The sequence below is a fragment of the Magnolia sinica genome, chromosome 3 (assembly GCF_029962835.1).
Source record: "Magnolia sinica isolate HGM2019 chromosome 3, MsV1, whole genome shotgun sequence".
NCBI classification, from domain to species: Eukaryota; Viridiplantae; Streptophyta; class Magnoliopsida; order Magnoliales; family Magnoliaceae; genus Magnolia; species Magnolia sinica.
The window spans coordinates 109059161-109078289 of NC_080575.1; the positions used below are offsets into that span (position 1 = coordinate 109059161).

At 41.2% G+C, this 19129-nt stretch overlaps 1 protein-coding gene across 3 annotated transcripts; it reads right to left on the reverse strand.

The window, feature by feature from the left end:
- Positions 1 to 634: 634 nt before the first annotated feature.
- LOC131240650 (transcription factor PIF1-like) lies at positions 635 to 12087 on the reverse strand. 3 transcript variants are annotated; one of them, XM_058239031.1, is made up of 9 exons: positions 11725 to 12085; positions 11534 to 11606; positions 10633 to 11416; positions 6189 to 6287; positions 6007 to 6072; positions 5848 to 5913; positions 4107 to 4499; positions 3680 to 3743; positions 635 to 1054 (listed from the first exon to the last, which is right to left on the reverse strand). In XM_058239031.1, the coding sequence occupies exons 2-9, from the start codon at positions 11596 to 11598 to the stop codon at positions 1050 to 1052; spliced, it is 1542 nt and encodes a 513-aa protein (XP_058095014.1). In that variant the 5' UTR covers positions 11599 to 11606; positions 11725 to 12085; the 3' UTR covers positions 635 to 1049. The 3 variants fall into 3 exon arrangements, with proteins under 3 accessions (XP_058095014.1, XP_058095013.1, XP_058095015.1); XM_058239030.1 differs by having other exon boundaries at positions 11534 to 11638; XM_058239032.1 differs by lacking the exon at positions 4107 to 4499 and having other exon boundaries at positions 11534 to 11638; positions 11725 to 12087.
- Between the last annotated feature and the right edge of the window lie 7042 nt (positions 12088 to 19129).

Genomic DNA, 19129 nt, shown 5'->3' on the forward strand with positions numbered 1-19129 from the left:
TCGCACGGTCAAAGAGGATGGACGGACGGATCGTCATCATGGTCACTTAGCGAAGAAGAGGTTTGAGGTTACACTGTTAAGACAATGGTCATGGTGTCTGCGGAGAACATCAGTTGGTTGACTTGATTTCTCAACTACCCAATTATCAGTGGTCATGCCTCCATGCTCCCTCCTTTTATGAGAAAGCCAATAGAGAGTCCCCACGCCTAACCACCGTTGATATAATAAAAAAAGAAAAAAGAAAACAAGATTCAGACAGCTCTTCGTGACAATGATCCCTTTCCTCCACTGTTTTCCATTTACAACATTATCTTCTCCACTCATTAACCCAAGTGGTGGGCCACTAAACTTTCATGAATTTCAAGCCAATATTTACCTCTCAACCCAAACCCATCATTCTCAAAGTGCAATTCCTCGCCACACAATGAAGGGTTCGTTCTGCCTACCTCATGGCTCATGATCAGCAACTTGTGTGTCGACCCATTGGGGCCAAACACGCTGAGATGCGCTGATTATCGAAACGGTTCATGTTCTGGATGCTGGTCACAGTCTACTCCAAGAAACTTAAGCTTAACGGATGACTCTAACCATCATTAGGTGAAGCTAAATTTCAATGGATCACATTAACTCGACAGAATCAAATGTCAGGGTCATTCTTGGGGTGTTGTCATTGCACTATTAGCTCATATATGGTAGTTACACAGATGATGAACCGTTCCAATCTTTGGATCATCTCTACATGTGGGCCCATGCTGGTGATCCTGAACTAGCACATAGGGGAAGCAAAACCCATAAAGAAGATCAACCCCTAGCCAAACAGCCACACACAGACTATAACAACCATCAACTACATTCATACAGATCGTAAAGAAAGAAGAGAAGGAGAAAAAGGCATAGATGATTTAAGAAAAAGAAAGGCACTCTATATGGTAATAGTTACAGGTTAGCCGCATCTTAGTCTTGAGGGTGATGGTATACAGTAGGAGGATGCTGTCCTTACTCTACAAAAATTAGTGGGGCAGCCTCTCGCCGCTCATTGGCCCAACATTTCAACCTGCAATGCCCAAGCAAGAAGATTGAAAAAACAAAACTAAAAGAAAAAAAGGAAGAAAAGAAGAGAAAAAAGAAATTTATACATGATTCATGTTTAATTAAACATTATGAATATATCTGGCGATGGGATCCGCATGCAACCATTATCTGATCAACGATGGTTTGCAAGTCAGGTTTTAACAATTGCTGAAACCGAAGTTTGGTGCAAGCAATTATATTGATCGTTTCCATATTCTGTTATCTTCTACTGACCATTCAAATGAGTCATTATCAGATTATGAATCTTTGGACATCAAAAGCACAAAATGATGAAGAGAGAGAAATTGCAATTGCAGCAGCCTATGATTTGCACCATATAAGGGACCCACACACAAGCAAAAGGCTAGATTAGAGGGGGAAAAAACAGCTGCTTTCATGTGCATGAGCCCCTGTAATTAAGCGCAAGCTTGTGTCTCCCTTCATCGTTTGTTACAATCCCAACAGTTTAAGGAGCCTAGCTTGACACGTTGCTTCAGTCCTAGGGCTTTCAGTGTATTGGTTAGGTTTTTAACAATTGGTATCAGAGCCAAGACCATGTCCCGTTGAGTGACAAATGTGCAGTTTGTTACCCGCTGAGCCAGAACTATGGGATTATTACCTGACTTTGAGTGGCGTGCGCATTTGTTAGCTGGCTAAAAAGTTATCTAAAGTAAGGCCCTATCCTCCCGCCGATCTTTGGCCCTTGGGAGCTTTACCTCTTCAAATGACCTACAACTGTTCGAGTAACGGAAGGGGCAACCAGTGGAAAGGGCAACCTGGACCAGAGTGAAAGCCGCCACAACGTAGAAAGGGTTACTTGGACAACCAGATTGCAGCCACCAAGTGGAACGGACTACCTGGATAACCAGACTGCCACACCTTGGAAAGGGCTACTTGGACAAGAGGCCAAAGTGAGTGCCGCCACATAGTGGGCCGTCACAGATGTCGGCTGCAGAGCATGGTGGAATGTTACGATCCCAACAATTTAAGGAGCCTAGCTTGAAATGTTCCATCAGTCCTAGGGCTTTTGACGTATTGGTTAGGTTCTTGACATCATTCTCCATATCATAGCAGTTTTTTTCTTTGTTCATGTTTCAGCTACTCGATGGGGAATTGATATTTAAATCCTCTCTTATAGATAAATGCACCCTTGTTTCTCCACTTCTGGTGCTAGCATTGAGCCATGTTGGTATTATTCCAAAACAAAATTTTGAAAGGAGGTGTGCCTGTGACAGAAAGAGAGCTTAATAGCTGCTTCCTCAGGAATGATATCCTGTACTAAATCAGATTTCTTGCCAATAGAGCAGCATATCACCAAGCCATATGGCTCTTTTAATTTCTTTCTTTCTTTTGAAGGATACAGGCCTCACGATTATTAGCAAAGAAAATTGCATGAAAGGTCACTAGCATGGCGGTGTTTGATGATAAAGAAACATCTTTTAGCAACATCATTGGGGTACTTCCGTAATAAGAAAGAAGAAGAAGAAGAAGAGAGAGATTTCCATTATTTTACAACACAAGGGAACCAGGGCCATTGACCGGCAAAATAATGAAAATGCCATTACAACTTTTTCCATATGTACACACTTCCATGATTTTGCTAAACGACATTCAATTCCGTCTTTTATCTAGTAGTTGATGGTATTTTTGTCTAAATTCCTGTGCTAAGTTAAGGGTGGGTGGTTAAAGTAATGAAACCCAATACAAATTAGCCAGACACAAGGCGGGCCTCAAGACATACAACCTACCAAAGAAGATATGGAAAGTGATAATCACATAGAACCAGTAGTTAGGTTAGATTAAGACACAACCTGTCACATGTGTTGGCAATCCAAGCTGTGCAAGAGGTGGGGGCCACGCAATGAAGATCACCTGATGTGAAAGTGAGGCTAGTCCGCTAATCAGGTGCATAGTGACAAATCTCATTCTTGAGAATTTCTCTGTATATTTCTCAGGAGATTTTCAAATTTTGAGGGGTTTTCCCAGGATAGTATCAAGAAAAATCTCCCTGAAAATTAGAAATTAAAAATAACTACTATAAATTGATGAGCGATTTTAAAATTTTATATATAGTTATTAATGAATTAGTTAAATTCAAATTATTGTCAGATGAATATCAGGATATTTCGGCAAAAAAAAAAAAAAAAATCACAAAAATTTGAAAACTAACAGTAGTTTAAAATCCTCATGATATTATCACGATAATATCGTTTCATTAATGTTTTTGCGAGAATATTGAGAGATTTTCAATATATTGGCAATGTTTGTCACACTAATGGGGTGAGCCACACGAGTACGTTGAGTCAGACCCTCAGCAGGTTAGATTTAAGCTGTCTGTTGTCCTAATACCAGGATTTTTTGTGTTGTGATGTTGTTCCCAACCTCTCTTGCATGGCTTGGGTGTCTTACACATGATGCCTAAGCACATCTAGTGGGTTGTATGTTAAGCTCACCAGCGATTGGTTGTAGGAGATCATTACTCAAAATGGCAATCATATCCACTCGTAAACACCTCCTTTATGAAGCCTCAAATTGGTCTTCTGTTTTCATCGTTTAGATATAAAAGAAAAAGAAAATCCAAGTAAATATACAAGACAAATCAACCTACCGGACTCGTGAGTTTCTGGAGTTTCAGCTCCCTTGCTGGGGCCCGGCTGCGCCATTTCCTGATTCTGTGTAAAGATGTGATGAACTTGTAAATATGAAATTCATGTTCATAAATTTAACAAAATATTCATTTGGGTTTAAACAACCTATGAGATCCACATGTTAAGGGTGCTGCAATTCTGAAAGTGAGAAATGTGTTTTTCAAATTTCTAATAATGATAATGAGGACTGTCGACAATGATCCTGACAACATACAAATATAATAAATAAAGAGAAGCTTTAATTGCAAAAATGCAACCAAAAGAATATAGTAAATGAAGAATATCATCTGGTATGTGACAATGACACCAAAGACCACGGCAATGAAATTGACCATGATAGAAATGGTTATCATGATGATTACAAGAGTTGAGAAAATGGCCACACACCTGAGGTTGCACTTGCATGTGGTGAAGGCTGAGGTAGTGTTGATATGGATCGGCAAGATTTGGGTTTTGTAGTGGATGGGGACTTTGTAGGCTGACCGAGTTCAATGCAGGATCAGGCTGGTTGGTTGCTTGTACTCTAGATGGATCAAATGGAGGAATATGTGGTAGATGGAAAGCTGACATAGGGAGCCTTGGACCTAAATGGGCTCCAGCAGATCCAGGAGTGGCTGTGGCTGGTAAGACTGGTGGAAACGGCAGCATCGGTCGGCTGAAGCCGGGGTTGGTTGCCATTTCCATGCCCATGCCCATCCCCATCCCCATCGCCATTGGAGGCATGTACTGCTGGACACCAGGAAACATCATGGGGGCCATGCTGCACCCCATTGACATCATCTGCACAAGTTGATTATTATGAACTTTCCTTGTTAAATAAGTAGGTTTTAACATTTTGAAAAGAGAAAAAAGAAAAAGAAAAGAGAAACAAAGAAAAGAACATTTTTAAGGGCAGACCTTCAAGACAAACCATGAAGGTGCCCAAATGCAATGGGTGATGGTAACAACTTGCAAAGCATGCCGAAAAATTGAAGTTCTTTTTCCAGATCTAACGAGTGAAAAAAATAATCTAGGAAAAATACAGGAAAAACATTTAAGATCCAGAAATCCAGACAATTGCATATGACTTTCATTATAGGTAGAGCAAATGCTTCACCAATCTATTAAATTAATCCCAGACATAAACAATCTCTGCTCCCATATGCAATTGCAATTGGAATTTCCACTTTCTGAGTTCCATGATCACATACCCTTTTTTTCTTTTTCTTTTTTTTTTTTTTTTTTTTAAATAAAAAATAAAAAGGAAAGTTGAATCTTAAATCATTGTTGATTTGGACAACTGCAATACATTTTTCTGGCCCTCTATCATCTCAACCCACCATTTCATGTCAAGTCAGAAGCTCTGCCAGTGCTAGTAACACTCTTATGGTTTCCTCAATTTGCCAATAAAACCATACTGCCTGTTTGGGTGCTAATTGAAAATGAGTTCATCACATTTAAGTCATTTTAGTCAATAGCAAATAAGAATTAGATATTTTTTAAGGATTAAAAACAATCTTGATAACCAAAAACTTATGTAAACTATAATCTCTAATGTTTAATTACTATTAACTAAAATGAGATGAAATCATTTTGTGTCACCCAAGCAGGCCCTTAAGTAATAAGCCATGGAAATAATAAAAAATAAGAGTGATCAGGAGGAATCCTCGAAAGAAATCATTAAAATCATCTGATTTTTGATCAGATAGCAATCACATGAGGGAAGCACCACCTAAAACTGACCAGGTGTCGGGCTCATTACACAACCAGGTGATCCCCACATATAAAAATCATCCAACTGACAATCAAACATTGTTAAGTTACTTTCCACTTTAAATGAATTCTAAGTCATTGTTCATTGTTCCTCATGAATAGAGAACTGATACTGTGCTAAACACGGGTAAGGAGATCTTATTACAGTTAATCTATCACCATCTGATCAAGGAGATGGAAAGTGGGTCTGTCACCTTCTAAAAGGCCAAATAAAGTGTGCTGCACTAATCATCAGATTAAACTGTGACAAATGTTCCTGTATTGTTCCGATTTTATCAGATATTTCGGAAGACAAACTGTGACAAACTTGCACTGCAGTTGTTTCAAACTGGATCATTCTCTTAAATAAATAAGGAGTTCGGAAGCAAAACTGCACCTGCACTTGCAATTGAAGGGACTTCAAGTACTCAATTGCCTCATCCAGCATTGAAGCTTTGTCTGACTGAAAAAGAGATCTTTAAATAAGAAAATTATCCCTCAGTCCTAGAAGATTCAAGTCCATGAATAGAGAAATAAAATGGATAAGTAGTATAACCTTGTTGCAGCGAGGTATGAGTTCTTGCAATGCCTTCATCTTCTCATTGATCCGATCTCGACGCCTCTGCATTACAAAGCAATGTATGAAACTATGGTGCAATTCTCCCAACAAAAATGGATTCGTATGCCAGTGAACGAAACTCCTAATATGAAAGAAAATTAGAGAAAAGAAGAACACACCCTCTCAGAAAGATTATGGACTTCTGCAGCACGGGCTCTTCTGGCAGATGTGGATCGACGAGCAATTTTCTTTTCGTTGACGGATTCATACTCAGCATCCTTACACACACAAAATTGAACAGATCATTGAAGGTAAGATTGAAAAGATGAGGTATTGGTGAGAGGAAAAAAAAAAAAGCAACCAAACAAAGATAAACAAACAAGTATGGAACTCTTCACTTCCCAGGGGCAAAATGGTTAATCAACCAGATGTAAAGAAAGGAAGACATGCGGCATGAATTCAAGTTGGTTGGTGTGTAGGAGAAACAGACTCAATGCTCCTCTATGGTTTCAGCCAAAAGGGTTACTCCAGCAAAAAATGACTCAACTAAGAATGGAGAAATATTAATAAGCCTTGAATTTTCACCACCCATATCTCGAAAAGAATAGGATGGCCCCCGTATGTGAGATGAAGGGGCCTCACAGAAAACGAGCCAACATTATGTAGGGGTTGAGATCCGAGCCATTCATCAGGCGAGGCCCACCACGAAGAAGACCCAGAAAATGTAGCTAGTCATCAGTTGGGTCATGTGCAAACATTGAATATGGACCATTCACCATTTCTAAGTGTCTACCATGAAACTATAGAATTAGCACTATTTATATTCTAATTTTTATCCTTAATAATTCTCTTTCATTGCAAAGCATGATTTTGAGACTTGGCAACTCCGATAATCTTGGGTCCAGCTCCATGGCTCAGTGGTAGAGAAACTCTGTTTCAACGCTGAGAGCAGGGATCCAGTGCCCATGTAGTGTGGGTGGGTGTCCGAGTGTATGCACAAACAAAAAAAAAAAAAAACACTCCGATAATCCTATTCGATCTCAAGTCGAGTAGTGACTTGCCCAGATGGAGGAGGATCAGCCCAACTCGCCCAAGTCAGGGCGGCTCATGGTATCAAACTGCAGCTGGTGGTACTGAATCTGAGTTGACTAGGATGAGTCATACGGGACTTGCCCAAGGCTTAAAATGGTGGGACTCTTCAACGGTACACTTGGCATAGTTGCACAACAATTTAGACCGTTCAAATTTTTGGACCCAACTTGAGCATTAAAAAAAAAAAAAGAAGTACTGATAAGATAACATTCACCATCAGACTTTCCCCTTCAAATTTGGACCACTCACTTTTTTTTTTCGTTTAACCATCCATTTGATAGTCATTCATTGGATGGTAAGGATTGCCTGATCAGAGTGATTTTAGATGCATGCTTCATCCACAATGGGAGCTGCAACTTGGGTGGTCTGGATAACTGTACATGAGCGCCACAAGTGAGGAGGATGAGTCACCAGAATTTTCAAAATGGTTCTAAACTAACAGTCGTCTAGCCAAAAGTTGCAAAACATGCAAGCTTGAGCCGAGACCTTTGCACAGGGTACTAGGGTTTTCAGTATGACAAATGGGGCCAACGGTTCGGTAATCCAAACCATGGATGGACCGTGCCCTATATCTCTCACAGATTGGAAGACCGTAGCGTCCAATCTTGGGCTGTTTTTCAGTCAAATGTGGACCATCTGGTATTTCATCTTTCAACATAATGTTTTTGGGCCGCAATTGAAAGGTTAGGATTCTCCTAAAAAGGGAATAGCCCATCCATGGTGGTGCTCATCAGACCGTCCGACCAACGGTCTGGATCCCTGCACCATGGGCGCCACTTGCTGTAACTGATCTTAGTTGGGTCCTACTTTGGAAGGAACAAACCAAAAAATCACAGCGCGGCAATTTAATCGGCTAATCAAGGATGCGTGGATGAGCACCATTCTAAATGTCCATTTGTAATCCACAGAAATGCTCAAATTGGTAGCGAGGATTATCCAACCAGAGTGATTCTGCGTTGTACACCACTAAGGTAGGGACAACAGCTCAACGGTCTGCATCTCCAAATTCGTGCCACGTGTATGGACAAAAGAGTGCTTGACAATAAGTGATGGCCCATACTACTGGCATAATGTGGTGGTTCGTACGCATGGAACTCAAAATCCGATGTGGGAAATGTATGTAACTCAGTTTAAACCGCCCAAATTGTGGGTCCAACGATTTGATAGGTTTAATTGGAGTACCTGAAAGCCACGTGTACAGTCCTAAGTGCATGCTTATGAACCGTCACACTTTGACAGACTATGAAACCTCCCCTGATACCATGCAAATTCGCAATCATATTTACCCTTCTCCCGGCAGTGCATCAGAATCCAATTTCTTTTCTTTTTCTTCTTCCTTTTTTAATGAAGAGTGGAGTACAAAATTATTACCTACGCACGCTTCATTTCGGTAAAACCTCATTCATTATAAATTAATTTTTGGGGAGTTATTTGATACTCCAGCAGATTATGATGTTTGATACACAGGCACTCGGAAATTATACACCCAGGATATACCAACTCATATATAACCAGCGAAATTGTGGAACCCACCATCACTCAGTCACAGTCCAAAAATCGAATTGGCTGAATAATCCTGACCACTGATCCAATAACACTTGCTTGTTAAAAAGGGACGTTTTTTTTTTTTTTTACACACGCACATACACACCCCACACACGCACGCCGTGGGATGTTAAAATGGGACATTGAATTATGGGTCATAGCTGTTCAGTGGACACTTGTTTGTTAAAATGGGACATTGAATTATGGTTCATAGCTGTTCAGTGGACACTTGTTTGTTAAAATGGGACATTAAATTATGAGTTATAGCTGTTCCGTGGACACTTGTTTGTTGAAATGGGACCATTGGATATATTTCAATTTTAACCGTTCCATGGATGTCCACTAATCAGATAGATAAACAAATAAGTGTAATTGTTTGTTTGTAATGGATATAAGTTGTGACCCATAATACAGTTGTGACCTCTCGTCATTGTAAATGATTCAGCAGGCTATCTCTACTGAAACTCCCCACAACCGGAACCGTGGATCAGGACCATACATCTCTCTGGCGGTGTGATGGATCGACCACAGCCCAAAAGCTACACTGATCAGACAATCTTAAGTTGACCAACCGTCACCCACTGTCTTTTAGTCCATTTGAAGGTTCAGTCATGCTAGGATGGGCCACTCACGGCAAGGCCCAGTTGATGGACGATGCCATTGAGACTACCTATACGTACGAAGGTAGTTAGTGTAGAAGGCCCACAAAGGACAATCTGTTGAGTCATTTCCACGTCATCATTGAACCAGCTTGGAGGCCAGTGGAGTAAATTGGCACTCCAGCCGAGCAATGCACGGATCCTGAAATCAATGGACAAACTAGTGCTACCTGAGCCCGAACATTGCGCACCAAGCGCAACCTAATCCACTACAGTACCACCCTTTGAGAGAAGAAGCGCGGCAACAGCAGTCTTGATAAGTGAAAAGCTCGTTATTCGGCGGCACGTCGTTTGTGCATTAGCCACCATTTACCAAGTGTAGCATACTGCATACGTGCACATCAATCCTGACCATCCAAATATTGATGGTTAGGATCGTACTTCAAGTATCACGGATGTGAGGATTGGATTATCTAGATTGACTGAATACGTGCCACGTATAGTCGTGATGGGTTGCCATTAATTTTCACGAACGATGACATAGCAAACAAAACCGTACCACTTAATGTAGGGTTAATAAACTAAGTACGGAAGAAAATAAATAGAAAAAGGTTAGTGCTTAGTACCAAGGAGATGATACGGCGGAGCACGAGGAACCGTGATACGGCAGAGCAATTTTCCTATAGGACACGTGGCAGGGAGATGGGAAAATCAGGTACGCCCATTTGGAGGGCATAGCATGGCTGATTTATGTCTCAAAATCAAAACCATTAGATAATCCTATCCATATCATTTGTGGCCGTTAAGGCCATTATAGTAATGGTGAGGAAAAAAAAACAGTTAACGGTAAAAAATGCAGCGGAATAAACTACGTAAAAAGAAGGAACGGATAAGATTGTGCATGCCAGCAAATGGGTGGACCCCATCGATGCATCACCCTGCCAGAGTGTACGGCGGAGAGATTGCTCCACCATACCGAGGTTCTTCCTCTACCGTATCATCTCGCCGTGCACCTAAAGCATGCTGTGAGAACGTTGATGGCCCCACTCCAAAAGGTGATGTTGGCCATCCATTTTTTGAGTTGAATGTTGACCACTCGACATTTTATTTCAATAGTCGAAATTGTACGGACCAAAATAATCAGGACAAGGCTATGATGAGGATGAATGGTCCACATTCATTTGTAAATATACACGGTCAGAATCATCCATGCCGCGATAAGTTTATTAATGCGGTACGTCTAGGGTGCTCCCACAAGATGGACGGTTCTGATCATCCGACTGGGGAGCTCCACTAGCTATGTGGTCAAAACGAACTCTACGAGCAATACCCCGGCGCACGTTAGACTTGTGCATGGAGAAAAGAAGGAGAACGAAGAAAAATTCACCTCGCTCTGGCACTCAGACTCGTCTCCTTGCCTGGCTTTCCTCTTCCTGTCCTCCGCCGGAGACGACTTCAGCAGCCGCTCAGCACTGGCACCGGACCCACCCGAAGATGACGTCAACGTCTGCTCGCACGTGCCCATCTCCCTCTCCCCGCCTCCACCGCACGTGCTGCTGCCCGCGCCCGCATTCCCGCCAAAGAGCTCCGCCCCCGCCTTCTCTCCCTTCAAAACCCTAACCCCCGCCGGCGTCTCGTTCGAATCCACCACCGTTGATTCCCTCCCCGCCTTCTCCAAATCCAACGGCCGACATTCGCCCTTCCCTTTCCCCCTCGAGAAATGCGTGAAATTCACGAAGCTGCCCGCCTCCACTTCGGCCCGCCGCGCCGGATGGACCGGAGGCCGGGAGCTAGAAGCCAGCCGCAGTGGCGGCTGCTCCGGTTCCTGCACCAGCGCCGGCTTCTCCTCCGGCCTCCGATCCGCCGGGGCCTGGGATGCCCCTGCCGGCGCCGGATAGAGGAGTTCGGCGCAGAAATCCCGGTCAAAGGAGTCGTCGATCGGATAATGCAGCCACGACGCCATCTCGTCTTCCTGGATGAAGAGCTGATTCGCCGCCGGCACCGTTGTGGACAATCCGATCTCGTCTCCAGCCCCGCATCCCGGCCGACCGGGAAGAACGGCGTCGGCAGGGGAGAATTTCGGCGATTTCTTCTGAGGTTTTTTATTCTGGCTCTGCATCACGATCTGTCCGTTTTGCCACAAAAGCTCCACAAGATCATCATCTTCCGGCCTGAAAAAAATTCAAAAAAAAAAAAGAAAAGAAAAAAAAGAAGGAAATTCTAATAAACTAAAAAGAAAAAAAAAAGTGAAATTGAAAGTGAGGAAAGGTATTTCCGTAAATAATTACAGAGTAGATTTCTTCAGATGGTGGAATCCGGAAGAAGAAGATGGGACGGAAGAGTCGTCTTCCATATCGAAATCTGGAACGCAGTGATTCATCGTTGGTATATGACTGGAAAAAAAAAAGAGAGAGAAAAGAGGATCAAAATGACGGAGACAGAGAAGAGAGAGTTGAGGAATTAGAGCAAGCAAACGTACTTGATTGCGTGAGGATCTGATGATGATTTCTGCCTTCACTAGGAAATGGATTTCCTAGAATTGTATGTGGATGGGATTTGAGAGCCGAATTTAGGAATCGGCATGGAACTCAATCTAAAACGAAACGAGAGAGAGAGAGAGAGAGAGAGAGAGAGTTTCGAATCTTATGGGTAGGGGTTTTGGGCGGATGCAGGAACCTGCTCTTTATTTCCGAGCGAGCATTAATGAGAGAGAGAGTAGGAAAAGAGACAAAGGAAAAGAGCTTTCCGTTCCGTTCTGCTTTGCTTTTGTTTGGGATGGATGGATGGAGGAAGATAAGATTAGCTGCTATCTCCCATTCTCTCCGCTCAGGGGAATAGGATCTCAATGCGTCGGGTATTACTTGGAGAGGCGGTCCCACCTCCGTCGCGACTTATACTTGAGCGTCAGTCGCCAATTACTAACCGTCGGATTAAACCGGTAATTTGAAATTAACTAGCTTTATCAGTTGTTAAAACTGGTTTGGATGAAAAATAAAAAATAAAATAAAATACAGATAAAATAAAGTTGGGTCGATTGAATTTGATGGTCCAACGGATTGATTTAAACCGTCCATTAACTTTAGAACATATATAAAGAGCTACCCTGCAAAAGAGAGACTCATATGATTCAAGATTTGACCTTTTCTCAATCTATGGATTGGATGGTTAGGATTGCCTGATAAAAGGAATATTGAAAACCATAAGTATTCCATGATGGTAGGTGTTGAATAAATGGATTGAATTGTTGTTTAGTCTTTTATTTTGGCAAATGATCTTCATGCTACATATTTGAGGTCTTATATCAGTGTGATATTTACACTAGCTGGATCCAATGGACTGTCCAGTCGTCTAAGTCTTGTCTAAATCTCCCTAATTCAAACGGGCTGCTTAATATAGAAAATACATTACCGTGCCTTTTTCTCGAAATGGTACCTTTTTTTAAAAAGGTATTCGACAAGCTCCCACGATAATGTTAGTAATTATCATTGGACTACGTTTCCGTTAAATTTATTAACATGCTGTTTGACTGATGCGAGAACAGGGTCAGTGGCTGGGTGGGCCCCACCATGATGTTTATGTGAAATCCACCTTATCACTAGGTCAGTCAGCCTCGTGCATAATTCATGATTCACAATTTTTGAATCAGTCCTGGAGTACCGCTAGCTGAGTCAGCCCCATGCATGATTTATGATTCATGATTCATGATTTTTGAGCCAGTCCCAAAAATCAGCTCCATTCATGATTCAGATAGGCTATACAATTAAAAACAATCTACCTGATAAAACTAACCCTCAAGATCATTTCTCTTGGTGTGGCCCACTTGAATGATGGATGTGCCTAATTTTTTAGCCCATGCATAAATTTTGGAGTGGCATCTTATGGTTGGAGTGGATTTCATATAATAATCATGGTGAGTCTTAAAAAAATTTCTCTTGATGTGCCCACTTGAATGATGGATGTACTTAATTTTTTAGTCCCATGCATAAATTTTAGGGCAGCATCTTATGGTTGGAGTGGATTTCATATGATAATCATGGTGAGTCTTATAAAAATCAAACCAACACACTTTTTCAATTGTATCCTTGGTGTGGCCCACCTGTACCAAAAGTCACTTGATTTTTTGTTTTGCACCTAACATGGGGCTAGGCATTGTTGGAGTAGATCTCACATACACATGGTGGGCCCACCAACAATCAAAGGGTTGGTGGGCATCCCATATATAAAATTCCCATTTTCTTGGCCCACCCATTATTTTTTTATGGACCGTAATGTGTCCGGTGAAATCTACTTCAATCATTACATGTGTCATCCTACATTAAGTCTAACACAAAAAATGAGGTTGACCTATGATTCAAGTGGGCCACACTAACACCCAGATCCATAGCTCAACTAGCAGACTGTGTAGAGATACCTTGTTTCAACACTTGAGATCTTGGCATCAATCCCTAGCGGGGGTGGCTAACATGGAGTGTGTGTACTGACATGGGTGTGCACTAACAAGCTAACCTAGAAAAAAAAGAAGAGTGGGCCACACTAAAGGAAACACTTGGGAGAAATGTCCACGCATGATTTTTATAGAATGCACAATGGTTATTGTATAAAATCATCTCCAACCATTAGATGGCACACTAAATTTTACTTTAGGGTGCAAAAATAAGGCTCATATGTGATTTAGGTACAAATGGAAACAATTTAGATAGGGAGTATTGCCTTATGCATTGTTTCAATTCTTGTAGTCCACCCAAATCACGAAGGTAGCTGAGTTTTGGGCCCTAGGTCTAACAGGCGGTGATGTGCTCTGTGGTCAAGTACATTGCCCATCCAAGCTGTCTGCCCCTTTGCTTAACAGGTCTGACCCAAGTTGTTGTTAAGATATTTAAGGGTGTGCTTGGATTGAAAAGGCCATGATAAATGAATGTAAAAGAATAATTATTATAAATCTACATTGTTTGTTTAAAGAGATAAATTGATATGTAGTTTAATGGTCAATTACAAATATAAAGGAGAGAGGTTAAGGATTGAGCAATCATCATAAGTTTTACAACATATTTCATTAGAAATCACCTATTCAAACGTGAGAACGGGTGTATTTTCTATATTGATATGACATTTCAATAATAATCAAGTACAAGCATCGTGGGTATATCATTTTTGTTCAATTTGGGCCAAAATAACTTGTTTTACCAGAAAAATGTTAACATTTGTAATAGTTACACCTTTACATGCAATCACCCTGCGAAATTGCAATTCAAACACCTTAATAATATAAGGATAATTACTTAGATTAATAAGGTAGCTTATTAAAAAGCTTCCTGAAAAAGGTTTGGGAATGTAAATTCTATATTAAGTGATGATTTTTTGTGAAATTTCCTACTTTGATATAAGAATTCACTCCTATAACTTGTCTAGATTGGACAAACTTTATTGCAGAAGCTCTATGGGGGCATTCTACAATCTCTGATAGAAATCCACTCTATCCATTACCTTTGGCACCTCATGTTAGGACATGAGACTTAAAAAATGAGGCAAATTCAAAACTCAAGTGAGTCACGTAATAGAAAACAAAACTCTCACCGTTCAAACCCTTTTGAGCCCACCATGACATTTACATGCCAAACCAAACTGCTAATAAGGTTTTTCTCACTGAAATAAACTGAAAATGCAAATATTAATATGATGCAAAACTTATGTGGCCCCATGAAGAATTTAATAGTGAGCGTTCAGTTCCCACTATTTCTTATGGTGTGCTCTGCTAACAAAACCGATGAGCGGATGCCACATGAAAATCATAGTGAGCCCCCACATAGCTTTACCCTGCAGGAAATTTCTATAGCCGGTGGCAGAGGCAATTTGCTTCTCTCTGGATCTATCTTCTATATGGCTCAGCCTAAATACCCAACCTGAATTGTCTACGACATGACATTAAATGCTGGATCTCTGTGAGGCCCACCATGTTGTATGTGCAGGTTTACTTTTAAAACCCAATCAGCAACACCAATGCGAGTAAAAATACTCATAAAACCTTAAAAGCTCATGTGATGTGGTCTACTTTAGTTTCTGGTCAGACTGATTTTTGCCTCTTCACTTCACCTTGGTGAGCTCCACTTGAATAATATATTTAATGAAAGATACACATTAAAAAAAACTTATGGTTGGTATCTTATCTTCTTTATTTCTCTTGGTGTGGTCCACTTGAGTTGTGAAAGTTACCGATTTATATACTAAGACCTAAAAGCGAACCCAACGAATGCAGCGGATTTTACATATAAAACTGGTGACACAAAATTCACCATGTGGGCCCACCATCTCGTAATGTAAAATTCACCATGCTCAAACTTAGATGGGCCATGCCTATAGGAACAATGAAATTGTGCCTAAAACTTATATTCTCGAGCGTGTGGCCCACCTGAGTTTTGAATCATCTTGGTTTTTGTAATTTTTTTTTTTTTTTTAAAATCATGGTGAGTAAACTTTTTTTAAAAATTTTTTTAACACACGCACACACACCTCCACGCACTCACGTCGTAGTTGGATTTCACTTCCCATGGTACTCGAACCCTTGACTCGGTGTTGAAACCCGTGAGAGTCTACCACAGGAGCAAGAGCAAGGACCTATCATGGTGAGTAAACTTGAATACAAGATTTGATAAAATATATAACAAAATAGTGGCCACTGCCATAAACCTACGGTTAGCATGGCATTCTCATTTTTCCTGTGGTGTGGATGTCACACATACCACATGGTGGGCCCGGGGAGATTTAGAAATTGATATTGAGAAAAGTGGAGAGATACTCTTGAAGGAAAAAAAAATAAATAATAATCTTCAATTTATATATCTTTATCACTTTTTACTTTTTGTCTTAACTGACTTCAGTTACTGCTAAAGCCGGCTAATCTCAAATTACTTTTTCGATCCAATGGCTAGTAATGGACGGCTGATAGTCAAGCTTAAGTGGCGATTGCGTCGCCACTGGATGACGTGAGACGGCCTCTTTCCTGGATAAAACTGTTAAAAAGGAGAGTGGATTACGCGAGACCCCGGCCTCACCCGAGACAGTGCGGCCCTTACCGTGAGGCCCACCTTGATGTATGTATTATGTATCCACGCCGTCCATCTGTATTTCCAGATTATTTTAGGGCAATATCCTAAAAATTAAGCAGATCCAATTCTACCGTAATAAATAGTGGTGATTGACTGTCCTACCATTAAAAACTTCTTATGGCACACCTTAATGTTTCCATTGTGTTTATTTAACATCCAATCTGTTGATAAGGTCACATAAGCCTGTATGAAGGGAAAAAAAAAAAACAAATATCATCTTGATACAAAACTTTTTATGGCCCATTTATAGTCAATCACCACTGTTTCTTATAGTATGGTCCACCTGATAGTTAGATATGTTTCATTTTTTTATTATGCCTTAAAATGATCTGAAAAAACGGATGGACGGAGTGGATACATAATACATACATCAAGGTGGGCCCCACGGGTATTACCTATTCCGCTCTCGTTAAAGAGTAAGGAGCCAGATTTGTACATGTGCGGTTGAGCCCAGCATTCGTGTGGTGGGCCAGCACCGTGGAAAGAGTTCAGCGTGTGTTGTCGTTGCCCTGGGACCGTCTATGTCGTAGGCTCAAGAAACCAAAAGGCTAGGGTGAGATTATTTGCGGGCTTGGATGGAAGATTTCGTGTGGATTATTAGATCCACACCATCCATCAGGTGCAATACTTCATTTTAACGCTTTGATCAGGAGCATCAGATTGATCTAGTACTCAGGTGGGTCTCACCACGGGAAACAGTGTAAAATCTGCATAAACCTGTAAATTCCCTGGTGAATGGCATGGATCTCATGCACGTTGTCCCCCACCCCACGTGCGGATCGGTTTGTTGTAGGCAGGCCTTGTATGACTATACGTGTAGTCAGGCTCGCGCTGCGGATGATTGCCGCAGGCGCGGTGTACGTGCAGATGAAGTTCGAACCATGAGAAGAATTTATCAACGGCTGGCATTCAACTCTAATAATCAAAGGTTAGGATCACCACGGAAGGGTGATTACGGGCTCATGGGTTATTTATGGTGGTCGAGAGAAATTGCACGGTTTAAATCATCCAGCGATCTCAGCATGTGGGCCCCAGTAGGTACAACGTACGCTGGATCATGAGTTCGCGACGGAAGGCAAACGATTCCTGTGAAATGCCCTATTCAAATGTCGGGATCGTTTCTTCGTTAGGTGGGCCATGTCTGAATTGAATACGAGATGTTGTATTTTCTTCTAAATGAATTTAACCAGCCAATTCTCCTTTACAGGTATGGCCCACCTGATGTGGACTGCCTGACTTCAGACCAACCATGTTCACGTCGCCGCGTTTTATGAATAGTCCTGATCTTTCCCACGTGCCACGATAGTAAGTGTGCTTTGATCCCCTTCTTTAATTTGCGGAGTGGATTAGGTGAGATCCGGATCCACCATGGGTGGGTCCCCTGACTGTGGGGCCCACTGTGATGTATGTGACTACATCCATGTCATTCATCCGTATTGAAAGCTCATTTTACGGTATGATCTAAAAAATGAAGCAGATCCAAATATCAGGTGGACCATAATACAGGAATGTTTATTTACCATCCTACCTGTTGATAAGGTCACAGATCTGGATGAAGAGACTACACAGATATCAGCTTGATCCAAACTTGTGGTACACGAGAAGTTTTTAATGGTTAATTACCACTGTTTCCTGTGGTATGGTCCACATAATTAAATTTTGTATCTGCTTTATTTTTCGTTACATGACCTAAAATGAGCTTTCAAAACGGTTGGATAGTGTGGATTTAAGGTATACATACATCACTGTGAGCCCCACGGTCGGGGTCCACCCAACTCGGTCTCACCTAATCCGCTCATTGGAATTTATGAGGTTATTAAGAGAGAGGTCATGGAGATTCACATCCAGGTCTGAATAGAACCATTCAACTGGTGGGCCACCATTTGGATGGACCCATCATTTTGTGGGGCCACCACGTAAACAGGCTATAGAATATTTGTCATTGCTCATATTTCTCTCTCTCCACTTTCTTTTAACCGTCCATTTGCAGGATGCTAATGTGATAGCGTGATCGGTGTAGTTTTTGACCTGTAGGCCCTCATGGGGTGACCCTGACCCACCAGATGGGTGATCGGGATGAGTGCCACATGTATGGTGGAATTGCTTAAAAAGAAGAAACGTCCATATCTTTGTAGAAGAGAGAAAAGAAAATTACATAGCTAAGGTTGTGTTTGTTAATGCTGAATTTTTGCACTTAACACGGAATGGGGAAAATTTTCCATGTTTAGTGGTGTTTGTTAATGTGTTGTTAACGCAGAAGACGAAAAGCGCTAAGTAGTTTTTCACTTAATTCTATCCGTGATAGGAGTCTGGCCTAATGGTGAGCGTGGAATGCGCTTCGTGATTTTTTATAAAACAAAAATTTATTGCTTCCAAAAGTACCCATTTTCAAGTTACTACGGAAAATTTTTCTTTCCATTTGTTTGCGCAATACAAAATCAACCTTTAACCTGTGAAACTTCTTTATGCCCCACTATGATTTATGTGTTTGATCCACACTGTCCATCAACTTTTTCAGATAATTTAAGATATGATCCAATAAAAGAAGCAGGTTCAATGATTAATTGGATCATAAGGTGGGGATTGAACGTCCACCGTTAAAAACTTCTTGAGAGCTTGAGAAGTTTCAGATCGAGCAGATATTTGTGTTTTCACTTCATCCACGTCTACGTGACCTAATGAATAGGTTGGATGGTAAAAAACATCATAGCAGGCCATGTAACTTTGATCTCTTTGAACCATTCGTACAAGGGACGTGGATTGCGTAATACCCCCACCCGT

Bases quoted from the DNA above. Each gene is read 5' to 3' on its own strand.
- LOC131240650 (XM_058239030.1), bottom strand. From the start codon at position 11,625: ATGAATCACTGCGTTCCAGATTTCGATATGGAAGACGACTCTTCCGTC. The intron at 11,417-11,533 runs GTAATTATTTAC...AATTTTTTTCAG, and splicing joins CATCTGAAGAAATCTACTCT to GCCGGAAGATGATGATCTTG. The intron at 4,500-5,847 runs GTGCAGTTTTGC...CAACTTGTGCAG, and splicing joins CCCTTCAATTGCAAGTGCAG to ATGATGTCAATGGGGTGCAG.